The sequence below is a fragment of the Acipenser ruthenus genome, chromosome 2, assembly GCF_902713425.1.
Source record: "Acipenser ruthenus chromosome 2, fAciRut3.2 maternal haplotype, whole genome shotgun sequence".
NCBI lineage: Eukaryota > Metazoa > Chordata > Actinopteri > Acipenseriformes > Acipenseridae > Acipenser > Acipenser ruthenus.
In genome coordinates, this window is record NC_081190.1 from 63,441,704 (window position 1) to 63,456,372 (window position 14,669).

Genomic DNA, 14,669 nt, shown 5'->3' on the forward strand with positions numbered 1-14,669 from the left:
GTACCATAATTTTGTTAGTTTCTCACCCTGCGATATAGAAATTACAAGAGAGCAAAGAATGAAAAGGTAAACAAAAAGATGTCATTAAATTAATAACCTTTCAATTTAAAACCAACAAATTAGATTTCATGGAGGATATGAAATGTTTTTTTCAGCATCCCATCCCTTTTATGTAGCCTGGCTGTGGAAACTGCTGCCTGCATTTTACTAAAGTACTGTAACATAAATTACTCTTATGGATCTTGTTTTGTTATTTTTATACCGTCACATAATTTGTTGTATTTGTATTTATTATACTGAATCCTTATTTTCCAAATTAAAAATAACTGGATAAAATGGCTGACTGCTTATAAACAGCAGTTCAAATGTGTTAAAAAGATACAGCTTAGGGAAACACTGGCATCCATAAATGTTTAATATGTGTTTATTTCCATCTAATCACAAGCTACACAATGAATACTGTAAACAGTTTTTCATAGTTTGCATAATAATAAAAAAAGGTTTTCTGTTGGTGAAAATCTGTTAATGCAGCATACAGAGCCCACAGGCTGTCAGGCTTTTCCATTTGAAGAAGTAGGGGGATATTGGTTGGTGGTCTGCCTCTGTTGCAAAGGGACACCCCTCCATCCTGTTCTCAGTGAAAAGGTCTGTTTTTAATGCTAAAGATAAATTTCACCACAAACCTCAAATTATTTTTTAAACACCTTGCCAATAAATAAAAGCTACTGGCAGCATTTCACTTGTGTCCCTTGCACACTGCCTAATTTTACCTCCAGATTCAGTAGGCTAAATACATGCGTACAGTGGCTTGCAATGGACAACATTGAGAATAAAAATTGATAATCTTCAAGGAAGAGTAATTTGAATGAAATTGCAGTTGAAAAGCAATCTCAAAGCAAACTAGGGAGTGAGGGGGTCTGTAAACTAAGCTCTGAGGGCTTGCCTAAGCAACTGCTGTTGTAGCTTCCAGGGAAAACAAGATTTTAAATATCTTACTGAGGGCTTTGTTAAATTTTGTGTAGCAGCTTCAAGTCAAGAGAAGCAACAATGGAAGAGAATATGGAAGAAGGACAGACACAAAAAGGTATTGTGAAAGAATTAGCTGTATTTTTTACTTAGAAGCATTGGGTATGGTTATCTTGTTTGTGTGTGTGTGTGTCTTGCATTTTGTAAAATGTCGTGGATTGATTTGAATCTCCTACTTGTAGAAGGTTATAACGTTAAAATGAATAAGATGGAATAGATTGTGAATGCTAATTTGTGCATTTATTCTGTTTGCCCATGCAAATGTTCCCTCACAGTTTTATATTTAAACACATTGATATGTGCAGGGTGAGTTGCTCTTCAGTAGCCTCCTGTGTGGAAGGTCCGTGAGAATTGTCTTTGTTTGCCTTCATTTATTTCTCATGCTTTCACGCTTGTCTGGACGGGTCAAAGGAGTCTTGAGTAAAGTGAAGTGGGGAGCGCTTCTCTCTGGATATTTCTAAGCAGTGGCTTTGGAATGAAACTGCAATGAAACTAGTTTTTAGAGTCTGTATTTTCAATGTTGAAGTAAAATTTGGCATTACTTTGACATTATTTTTACCTGCTGGACCTTTTCTCTTTTAAATTAATTTCCATGTATTTTGTTTTAAATAAAACTATTCATGTGGAGTAGTAACTCCTTTGAATGTTGGAAAAATCTGGAGGTGGAATACAAAGAGTATAATGAATTTATGTTTCAGGACTTAAAACATATTTTTACAGTACATGCAACACTTTTGTAACTGTAAATACACAGTGACTTTGGATGTGTTGTTAAATATCCAATAACAATAATTCACCCAACATTTTAATTATGAGTCTTGTCACGAGGGACATGTTGAGTTATAATTATTGTGTCATCAATCATGTTCTACTGTTCTTTAAGCACATATTATGCTTGCTCATTAGAACTGACCCACTTATGAAAATAGGGTATCGTTAAGCATACAGTATTTTATTTTATCCTGATCTGTGCATCTGTCTGGCAGGATGGTAAATTAAGAACACAACTGTCTACTCACCGTATGTCAGCAGAGTTCATGTGGTAAATTATTTTAACAGTGGAAATTATTTTTGGGGGTTTTATTTCCTGTGTTTTTTTTTTTCTGGTGCTGCTTTAGTGGTGTGTTGGGCAACAAATGGTAGTTGCTTTGTACATAGAAAACATCAAGCTTCATATATTTACACCTGTTACTCACAGTACAATAACCATCAATATAAATGTGCATTATCTCTGGTTCTAACCCAGACATACACCATCAAAAACACCTAATATATTGCACCAATAGAGCATCAGCTTCCTCAAAGATATTTAAATGTATTTTTTACCGACTCAGCAGTATTCATATTTAAATGTAATGAATATCATAAATGCAACTCAAATGAAGTGATGACATTTCCTTTGTATTTGTTTTGACAATTCATGATGACATAATCGATTGGCCAAAAAAAGAACTAGGCTGCAGAAGAAAAAAAAATGAATTGATAAAATTGACCTTTTGAAAAGCCTCACAGCATGTGAATTGTAAAAAACAATAACAATTATTATTATTTATTTATTAGCAGACACCCTTATCCAGGGCGACTTACAGTTGTTACAAGATATCACATTATTTTTACATACAATTACCCATTTATACAGTTGGGTTTTTACTGGCGCAATCTAGGTAAAGTACCATGCTCAAGGGTACAGCAGCAGTGCCCCCACCTGGGATTGAACCCACGACCCTCAGGTCAAGAGTCCAGAGCCCTAACCACTACTCCACACAGCTGCCACTATAGTAGTGCTGCTAAACAGTTACACAGAAAATGTGTAACGATAAAAACACCAGCGAGAATGTATGTTAAGCCCTTTTCACACTGGCATGCTCTACCCGGGTCGGAACTTAAACGGGTCATGACCCGGTATCATGAGGGTCAGCTATGCGATTTCACACTGCTTTTGATAAAGCAGGGTTGATCTGGGTGACAGACGCAAGTAAACAATGCGCGTCCCGGAAGCAGCTTGTTACAGACGTTTCTATCCAAGCTTCTCTGGATTGAACCATCGGCTCAAATGTTGATTAGAGCAAACGTTTCTTCATCCCTGCTGCAATCTGGCTCATGGTGTGTCTCAAGCAACAAAAATATGGCTAAACAGAATAAACAAAAACATTCCTTGCGGAAGTGAAGCAGGTGTGGCTGTTTTTTATTATGTCCGCCGTAATGCATTTTGTCTCGCTCAACCCAGGTCATAGCATGTTGACCCACAGTTTGAGGTGGGTCGCTGGGACTCGGGACGACCCAGGTACGTGGTTTCACACTACGCAGGATTGTGACCCGGGTAGCCAGATCCAAGGTCTGGACCTGGGTAGGAGTGCCATGAGGGAAAATGTCTGTAATGGCGTATTGACATGTATAATTATTTAAAAGAAAACAGAATATTACACCATTGTCTTTGGGGGTTTTATCCCAAGATGTGGTTTACTGTCATAGCAGTTGTTTCTATCAAATCTTTATAAATCATGAATAAAACATTAATCTTTAACAGATGGTAGAGTGCTCCAGATTATCTTTCTTCTTTAGTAGTCTTATGGATCAACAGACTGATGAGCCATTATTGTGTCCATTCCAGGGACCATTTTAACTGTTAACATACATATGTCAATATATCTATCAATAAACAAGTCATATTATAACATGTTGTACATGTTATTGTTTGTGTTTGTTTAGCACTTCCCTTTAATAAGCTGCATGATGGAATTATAGGTACTGTACAGCATTGTGCAGATATGCCACTTGAAATGTATTTTTGTAAGTCGCCCTGGATAATGGCGTCTGCTAAGAAATAAATAACTGGTTCTGCCATTTGGTGCTACTTGTGTTTGTACTTAATAAATGCTCAGTTAGTAGATATTCTATATGTTATGTTTTAACACCTGTCCAATTTTGTGGCTTTTACTATTACAAAAACCATAACTTGAAAAAGACTGAACAGTAAAAATGAGGTTTACCAGAGCTTCTTAGCAACAAAAAAATAATTTGCCTCGCTACACTCAGCAGTTCTTATTTACCTTTGCCCCTCCCACTATTAAACACAGTTAGGCATCCCTGGTCAGGGAGTCTGAATTTCAAATGCTCATCACTATAACAGTATAACAATTGTTTACATGCGTAGTTAAATATTAATTGAAAAAGTTAAATATATGTGTTAAATGGTTTTAAAAAGGCTGAAATTAAAAGCCTAAGTGAAGCTTTCTTTTCATTATGAAAAAGTGATGGTTTTATACTGTAGTTTAGAATATATATATATATATATATATATATATATATATATATATATATATATACACATATATATATATATATATATATTGTAAGGTAGTGTAGTCCTGGGGGAATGGGACTACATCTCCCAGAGGAAAAAACCTTAGTGGTTAATTGTTTTATTTAATTGGTTTATTGTTAATGATCCCCTGCACCTGGTAGTGATTGTAAATTAGGACCAGTTGCAGGGTATATAAGAGGTGCAGTCAGTCTGCACAGGGCTGCTGTATAGAAGGAGACAGGTAGAGTGTTCTGTGTCCAAGCAGCCACGGGAAAAAGTAAGGGTTTTGTAAAAATACTGTGTGTATTTGTTTTGTGTTGTGGGGAAACGGCTTAGCCGTCCCACTTTATAGTCAGGGTGTTCCTGAGGTTTAGTTAGCGCTCCGAAGGAGCTAGGTGTTGTTTTGTGTTTGTTTATTTTTTGTTGTGTGAATTAAAAATAGCGCGTCAGCGCATAAAAACCCCATTGCTTGTGTGCTGGGTCAATTTGTAAAAGGGGCTAGAACCGAGTGAGTTGCAGCTTTATTACTATATATATATATATATATATATATATATATATATATATATATATATATATATATAAACATTTCTTTAATTTGGCATGAAAAAACAAGATTTGATCTGTTTTTAGCTTTTGTTTTTCTTTGATATCTTGTTGCTGCAGAATAGATTTCACCACGATGGCACAGAACACCCTTTATTTTCTTGCAACTCATAAATTCCATGAACAGCAACAATGTGATGTCATTTTTATTTAGGGTTTACCCAAGATGATATGGACATTCCTAGGATGGTTCAGTTTTTGAGCTTTGCCCAACATGACCCATAACCTTAAAACAAATCTTTGTCTGTGATTCAGATGTTAACAATATTAAACTGTATGTTGGTTTTTCTACAACATAGTATACTTATTGACAACTTTAAGCACAGGTTTTGTAACTGACAGAAATATATATTTTTGTGTACCAGCTGAAGCTGTGTTTGAGATTTGAATCAGATCAATAGACATTGGTATTCTTCATTAATTTCAGATTGTAGACCTATTTTGGACAATAGATATCAAAAGTTCCACGCGAATCAGTATCTAAATTTAGTGTCTGTTATAATGAAATGGCATATACAAACTCTGCTGGAAACAAAAACTTCCTGTAGATAGTCACGTCCATCCAAATTTAAGAGTAGGCAGATCAGCATACTTTTTATAACCTGCACATATTGTGTTTAGGTGGCCATTTTACACATCTCTCTTTATAACACAAAATAGTGCATTTGTAGAATATTCATATGAATATGGGTGGTGAAATTGATTGCAATAGCATTTCATTAGAAACAGAACAACAAAAGCATCAAAACAAGAAACAAACAATTTTAGGGTAATAACATAGCGTAAAGAATCTCATTCTACAGTTTTCAAGCTGTGCATTCAAAGACTATATACAAAAACATATCAGTTAGGCTATCAGAAAACTGAGAGATTATTATACGTCTTTTTCTTAAAATTGTGATAAACATATTTTTTTTCTGGAAGGAAAAAATATTACATTTCTAAAACAAATAAGAAACAACTTGAAGACTACTTACAGTACAAGACCCACATGGGACATTATAGGTTTCTATAGGGATTTACCAATTTTCTCCGTGGAATGGTGACCAACTCATAACAGACCATAAAGTACACAATAGGTCCATAGATATACAATATACGCAATGTGAACCAATTGGGGTGACATACATACACACACAATGCACAATGCACAGAAACCATGTGCTCCTCAACTTACTGCCTATAAGACGTCAGATATCAGAACAGACCAGGAACCAAGCAGCATGCCCATTTGTATAAGTGTGTCACAAAGGTCCAGCAAAATATCGGTTGTAGACTTGACTGTCAATGCATTTCACTGCTGCGACAATATACGTGCAGAGGCAGATTGCACTCTTACTCTGTAATGCAGAATATGTTGCATTGATTAAATAAAATGTAAGGTACTAAAATGGATTTTTAATCTTTACATTCTTCAATACACATACAACATAGTGTAATCTTTAAAAGGATAGGAAGCTGTAAAAAGAGTAATAAATAGCCTTTCCTTTAATCCTATGACTTGACATTATATTATGTGCATATTAACCAACTCGTTGTGTCACGAAACCAGAAAGGCTAAAAATGATCAGCATAAAAACTCCAGCAAAAATGTTTTTTTGCAGCTCTTGGATTTTTTATGGATTAAAAAAAGTCCAGTCTGCCATTGAACTCAAAGAAAGTCTTCTTATTACCAAACCAGATTCTTCCTTTAGACAGACGTAAAGATGTTTGAACCTGGAGCACAATCTCAACTAATTGAGTCATATTAAGCATTCAATATCCCTTTCTAAACACAGCCTGTGATACAAAAACATGTATTGATCTCATTGTTAAAAGGAATTGCTGCATAGAAAGATGGTATTCATCATGGCATAATAGTTGCTTTTAAATGTGTTAAAACCAAGATAAAGTTGAACATTTGTACAGTTATTATATATGTTCTTGAGGCTCAACCATATAGAAATATACTTTAAATACATATTTAATATTTCTGTATTTCCCATTCCAGATATTTTTCCCGGTGCCCGGGCAGGTGTATTGTCTGTAAAACAGCGCATGTATTTGTGCAGAATGTTGTGTGTTATTTTTGCAGTTTTATCTGTGTTTGGTCTGTTTTTATTCTAAATGTTTGAATTAGAGAGAGAGATGTGTTAAATTGTTCTTGTTGGAAATGATAGAATACTTGCTATTTAAAATGTAATATGAAAACCATTGGGTTCCTTTCCTTTGTGAAAAATTGCCCTAATAAAATTTGAAGTAAAAACCTGGGAATTTAGCCCCTTTTCTTAAATATGACTATATTCTTCCAAGTCCCTTATAGACTTTTTTATTCACTTTGACTTGGATGAAGCTACCAATTTATCAATTAATTTACCCCACTTTAGCCTCACACTAATATTAAGTACTGTGGGGGTGGCAGGATACTTTGCTGGAGTCAAAATAAAAAGGCAAGCTACAGCAAAATATAAGCAAGAGTAATTTCATCCAAAAATATCCTGTGTTAATGCATTGCTATTTTAAACATGGGAGAAACAAGAACAAGAACACAGTAATGAGGCTTTATTCATGCACATATACACAGAATAGAGTGAAGCTGAGGTGTATGTCATGCTCATTACAAATTAAACATCACAAGCTTTACAATTAAGTAATAACTAACTAAAATAGCAGTATTTTGACAATTGTTTAGGTAAATCATGGATCTATAATAGCTGCACAACATTAATGAATGGACCTATCAGTTTAATAACTCAATGTTTTACACCCTTTTAGAGTTTAACCTTAAAAAACGAAACTCTGTCTTTAAACCTAAAATCAGACCCTGGAATAAGCAATTTGGCACATTTTCATGTTTTCATTGCATGAAATATCTGTGTGACCAAGTACTAAAAAACAGAAGAATCTGCCCAGTCTAAGGGGGTTTGTGAGAGTGCAATACTAATGAGATGTGAGAAAAACATTTTAAATTGTGTTCTCATTCTATTCTAAACAGGGCAGAACAACTGTTTTGATGGTCAGCATTTAGTCTTTTTAATGTAAGTACTACAGTATTGTTCACAAATATTTAATGAGAGAAGATGGGTTGTCACTAATCTATATGTTCAAAGTGGGTCTGTGTTATTCTTTGACATTTCTAGCTATTACCACCTACTGTACCTCTCCCAACTGGGGTTTATAATAATTCCATAAATGTTACCTTTTCATGCACTTCCCTTCACTTTGTAGCCTACTGTATGTACTGTAGGTGCAGTTTTGAAGAAAAAAAATCATGTTATGGTAAGAAAGCTCTGTTTCCATACCTTACTTTCAGGTATTCTTGCACTGCCTAGGTCATATCACCTGGAAATAGAAATTCACCCCACCACTTGTGCCTTACTGTATATCAGGCAAAATGCTTTGACCCTTAAGACACTTCTGAGGGAAAATAAGCTACAGTATGAAATTAATCTGAATTTTAAAATGTACATTTTATTTAACTGTGATGGACATGCTGCGATGGCACGCCATGAAACCATCAAAAGAGAAAAGAATGGATGTAGGTAGCCATGACCACCACTTTCACACTTTCTCTGGGCCAACTAAAACCACACCATGGTAAATTCTGCATTCAGGATTTGTCCGAGTAATATTACCAGACCCCCTAATAATTCTGTAGATAGGAGTTTTACGAGATAGTGTATGAATAATGTTTTACATATTATTTTACTAATTACCTCTCCAGCCTTGACGGTTGAGATACAGTGCATACTGTATTGGCAATGTGCTGGAATCTTTCGATCTTAAGTACCATCATTAGTATAGTAGTTACTGTATATCATTATGCATGTATGCATCATATTATAATAAACCCATTCTTTTGGGAATGCATTCATCAGATAATCTTATAGAATTTTATCTTCTTTTGATTTTTGTGAAAGCTACGTGTTTTTTTTTTTTTTTTTAATGTTATCTGTACATGCTATATAAACCTTTGCTTGTAGATTTCAGTAGTGTGGAGTAGTGGTTAGGGCTCTGGACTGTTGACCGGAGGGTCGTGGGTTCAATCCCTGGTAGGGGACACTGCTGCTGTACCCAACTGTATACATGGGTAATTGTATGTCAAAATAATGTGATATCTTGTAACAATTGTAAGTCGCCCTGGATAAGGGTGTTGGTAAAGAAATAAATAAAATAGGATCACTACTATGCAAACAATTTTTTTACACAGGATTTTCACATTTTTGAAGTTGTTGTGAGTTTCGGGCTGCTGAGTAAAGTGGCGGAGGGAGTGATGAAGCAAACTCCGGTTTAAATGTCACAAGAGATCGGCGTAATTGGCAGCTTTGCAAAATGATTCAGAGAATGTGTTGTCCGTAGTCAAAACCAGTGAGCGGTTGTGGATAACAAAGGCAATATATGGCCAAACCTGAAAAATTTGCAAACTGGAATCAACAGGGGAGCTTTCTATAGGGAGACAGTTTATAATGACTTTACTAAAATAAATACAGTCGCACTGTTGTTTCTCCATATGCTTTTAAAATGTCAGTGTTCATTGCGTGTCTGCAAATGTAATCTAAAACTAGGTCACAGATTCTCTTAATAAAATGTATGTTTAAAGCAATACAGAAAATTCAATTGTCAACAAATGGTAAGCATTTCAACAAATGTGATTACGTTTTATTTTGAACAGACCATTTAGGTCAGTGCATTTGTTAATGGGTCAGATAGATTTTTCCATCTGGCACACTCATTAAACATTGAAAGAGAGGGTAAGGGTGATGGAGGCATTAATGTTTTTAACTTGAACTGCTGTGTGGTTTATCTGTGCCATCTGTGTTCTATCTACTCCCAGCACATCTACTATCCTGACCATCTTTCTTCTCTGCAAGGGAGCTGCGAGTTAATATCATATTATCCCCTTCGTTGTTGTGAGATGCGTTTTCTTTTAATGGATGACAGGTCTGCCACAAGCAGTGCTAAACTATAAATGCCATTAATCTTCCACGTCTAAATAGATTAGAGGTTTAAAAAGGCTTATACTAAACTGTAGCAAGTTTTACAATAAAAAAGATAATATAATAGTCTGACTACGCCAGAGTGTAACCACCACTCAATAAGTACAGGGGCAATTGCCCACCTGTAACAGGATATTTTATTTGGCACTGGAATGGGTTCAGTAACACTCATGCAAGAGAAACAACTGAGTGGGCTGATTTAAATAATTTATTACAGGCCGTCAACAACACACAAAGCACTATCATAAAATTATCAAATAAATCAGATAGTATAAAAAGAAGCTTTGCATATTAAAATAAAATACAATAAATATAACAGTGTATAAAACCAAAAATATACAAAGCACTATCAATCACTCTGTAAATTGATTGCGTATAATAAACGGAAGCTTTGCATATTAAAATAAAATATATATATTAAAAAATAGGTCGGCCAGGGTGTCCTCGGCTCACCGCGCACCAGTGACCCCTGTAGTCTGGCCAGGCGCCTGCGGGCTTGCCTGTAAGCTGCGCTGTCCTCCAACACTGGTGGCTGCACGGTAAGTCTGCAGTGTGAAAAAAAAAAAAAAACGTCGGCTGATGGCACACACTTCGGAGGACTGCGTGTGCTTGTCTTTGCAGCTCCCGAGTCAGCGCGGGGGTGGTAGTGGTGAGCTAAAAAAATAACTGGATATGCCAAATCAGGAAAAAATAAAATAATTGGCGATTACTAAATTAAAAAAAAAAAAAACAATAAATACAATAAACAATATAAAATACACAAACCAATAAATATTAAAAACAACCAAATGCCTGAGTAATACTAAAATTCTAAAAGCTAAAAGAAACGGTTACACAGAAACACACAATATAAAACCCACTTGGTCTTATACTAAAACACACAATAAAGCTCTTAAGGATAATTGCACTGCCAGGTAACATTAAATCCAATCACTTTGTCTCACTTAAACTGGATCATACAATCTTTCTACCATACATAAGACTAAGCCCAAAAGTGGCGCAGTTAAAAATAGTCCAAATTCCATTTGCAAGCCTCTTCGGCGAGATCAGAAGATTTGCCTAGGACTGGAACGCTGGTGCAGCTTCGTGGTCCTGGTAGTAATTCAGTGCTGTACCCTTAAAATAAAATACGTATAAGTGCATCGTAAGAAAACATGATAAATAAAACAAGACATTTCAAAACAAAACAATTACTACTAAGTGCAGTGTTACACTATGCTGAATCTACTCTTAATTTTATTTAATGAGTTGGTCATGTTTCCTCTATTGTATTCCACAATTAAACAAAATGTAGCCAGCTATTTTATGGATGATTTTCATCTGTACGAATTGAGTTATTTATCATGCTCATGACTTACCACTTAAAAACCTCTAATGCCCAACAACTTAGTAAAACATAGAGAAATACAGTAACTAAAAACCAGGCAGTCAATAGCTTAATAGGGCCGACGAATATACATAAAAATGTTTTGACTCTGCTTTCTCCTCATTCACCAACTATAGTATATGAATGTCTTATTTCTCAGTTTTCTCACCAAGCCTGTTTACAAAGTGTTTTCATTTATCTCACTTGAGGTGAGACGCTAGAGGTCCATTTGATTAAAGCTCACACTCATTTTGTCAACCTTAAGCAAATTATTTAGAATATTGTTTTCAGGTTTAACGTGTAGTTTGGTGGACAGTTTTATTTGGTAAACCATGGGAACAACAAGGTAAAGCCCAATAAATGAACAATCACAGGAAAACCACGATTGCAGTGAAAATATGTGAATAATGAGTGAGCTGCTAGGCAGAATTCAGATATTAAAGATCAGCTTTTGACTAATGATTTTCATATGTTGTTGGAGATGGTTTATTGTGGAACCACAGGTGTTCTTGTTTGTGATTCATTTAGGATCCTATACAAGCAAATAAATCCTGGTCATGCATCAACTTTATTACATTACCTTTTGTATGCTAATTTTTTTTTTAAAACAAGATGGTGCAGGGATCATTGGAAAGTGATCGTTAAGAAAGCAATTCATTTTTCCTTTTTGGATTGAAATTACAAAAACAGTGCAGTCTAATTGCAGGATAACACGATCATGGAATGAGATTATTTTTGTCATAATGAATAGTCAAGTACCCATTCATCCTAACTGCAGATTTCCTTACACTGTGTTTAATTTATTTTGGATGAATGGATGACGCAAAAGTCAAAGGCAGAGGTCTCTCCCACCTATTGTATAGCTGCCCTTGTAAGGTGTGTCTGCATTTAATGTGTTGTGTCAAAGGAATCAGGGTACTATTTCGGACAGCAGGGTTTAGCCAGTTTAGCATAACCTCTGCTTGATTTCACCAAGCCTTCATAGATCCACTGCAAAGATACTGGAAAATGTTGGAAAACACTAAATGGCTGCATACATAATTACAGCCAATAAGCATTCAGAATTTTAACTCCTGGTAAAATCTGTGTCTGAGCTTTTAGTCCGGCCCTCGCTTTAGTTCCCCTAGGGTTTAATCTTTGTAATGGGTCTGATTCACTCTTACCCCAGTTAATTTAACAGACCGTAATTGGGTCACTGCATTGAAGTACCCAGTCTCTTCACAGAATTTGCAGTGCTTGTTGTCATGGAAACCACATTGGTCGATTAAACATGCGCAGAGGAGTCAGAAGCCTGTGGTGTTCAAAAGCTGCTGTCTTCAGTGGAAGAAGCTGTTGGTATAATAACATAATGTGCAAAGTACTTCCTGTTACATTACTCCTTTTCATTATGTTGTGTTTTTTTGTTTAATTTTTCAAAAGCTCCCTTAATTTAACATGTTCTTATATACAGTAAGCATCTAAAATCAAGTAAAACCAGTGTGTGATTCCTGTTTTTAGCTTTTAGCTTTTATCTTGACATCACCTAATTGTGAAGCATTTAAGTAAACTGAGAAAGCTGTGTGATCGAATGGATTTGTCTTGAGAACGTATAAGACACCAGCTCTAGGTCGTGGCCTTCTTTCCAGAATAGCTAACCATTAGATAATTATGACCTCTGACCTGAAACAGATGAACGGAACGACTGATCCTTCTGTTGCCTGTTTGACATCTAGCTGACAGATGGAAAATAAATTGGGGGTGGGGTGGGGAGTTATCCCTTTGTCATCTGAAAGGAGTCCTTCTGTCTTTTATAATGTAATATGTTCCTTACATTAGGCCAAAACATAGTTATTATTTAAGAGATAATATGCTTATTTGATAAACGACTACTATTATTATTTTTTCACATTAATGCATTGTATTAAAGTGTAAGCGTTTTTAGCTGCTTAGCTTTCATTGCATTTTAAAGTATACTCCCTTATTTCTATCTATGAAAAAATGCACCAATTATATGCTGATAATAGGTTGGCAGTACAGTACTTCTGTAACTGTAGTATTCTAACTCATTGGGTACTAAATCCTACTTCTTGAGTAGGTTAAATATCTCTTTGATGCAAAAAAAAAAAGCATTACATTAATATTTAATTTCCATTTGCAGCTATTCTCTTCTGTCACAGAAACCCAGATTAGCACTGATCTTGGACTAACTTAAACCTTAAACTACCTAAAATAACATTAGATTAGCTCTAATCATGGTATGTGGAACCAAGAAGTGAAATATACATTACTGTACATGCTTTACACATTTTTTATGATTATTATTATTATTATTATTATTATTATTATTATTATTATTATTATTACAAACCGTATCAGTTAGAAAGTCATGTTGTTCAAAGTATAAATACATAGATGTGGTATTAGTAGTCTGATATTATTAAATATTAAGAATATTATGTTTATTTTGAGTTAATATGGAATAACCTGTTTTATGTGGAACACAGTTGTTTATACTGTCCTACTGTCTCTGAACATTAATTTTCAGCTCATTTTACTCTGTTGGTTTATTTCAGCATTAAATCCAAGCATCTCAAGAGATCAATAACCGTAAATGAAATAGACAAACCCTGATGCTTTACTAGTCATCAGAGTATTGTTTTATTTATGCAGTCATCAATGCATTCACAGCTGTTTTTATCCCAATTTCTCAGAACCAGTATGTTTTCAGTTCATTAATGTCTGGTTTCACAAGTCCTGAGTAGCGCTAATCGTGGACTACCGTAACATTTAGTAGTCCAAGATTAGTGATAATCTGTGTCTGTAAAACCAAATACAATTGTGTTATACAAAGATCATATACATGAACAGTGCTTCATGTATATGATGTATATGATTATCAGAAAATGTTGTGACACCACCCACACTATATTCAAAACAAATTAGTGTTAATCTAGTTTCAGATCTGGTAACTGGGTACAAGTAATGGCACATTCGCAACTACACTATGACACCAGTTTGTAAAACTCTCACCTCGTTCCAGTATTGACCAGATGCTGCCATTGATTCCATCAGCTGTCTACTATCTTAATCTTCAACCAGGGGTACAAGATCAAAGATTGCTAATTCTGAATATATCACATTAATATATAATTCATAGAACCATGGTGTATTTTGGGGGGCTGGAGCCAGAACTTCTCCCCTGAGTCATCCTGCTAAAATACCTGTCAGTCAACCTTTAATTACCTGTCAGTCACCCTATTGAAACCGTAGCCAGCTTCCTAATTCTCATCTTGCTTTTCAGTTTGAGGTTACCACGCAGACTTGCAGACCCAATCTTAAAACAAAACCTTTGTTTTCAATCAGTATAAAATGACTGCTCACCCAAGGCAGCTTTCATTTTCATCTGACTCAG

The 14,669-nt window shown here is 35.2% G+C and overlaps 1 protein-coding gene across 3 annotated transcripts in view; it reads left to right on the top strand.

Moving 5' to 3' along the window:
* Window positions 1-14,669, top strand: part of LOC117409450 (neuronal membrane glycoprotein M6-a-like) — a 96,835-nt gene that overhangs the window by 44,194 nt on the left and 37,972 nt on the right. The window contains exon 1 of one of the 3 annotated variants that reach the window (XM_034015539.3): window positions 640-1,084. The exons of 1 other annotated variant lie outside the window; for it this stretch is intronic. In XM_034015539.3, coding sequence (XP_033871430.3) covers window positions 1,048-1,084 — 37 coding nt within the window. In that variant the 5' untranslated portion in view covers window positions 640-1,047. Of the gene's footprint in view, window positions 1-639; window positions 1,085-14,669 lie in introns of those variants that run through there. One more of the 3 variants, XM_034906816.2, reaches the window with a different exon arrangement.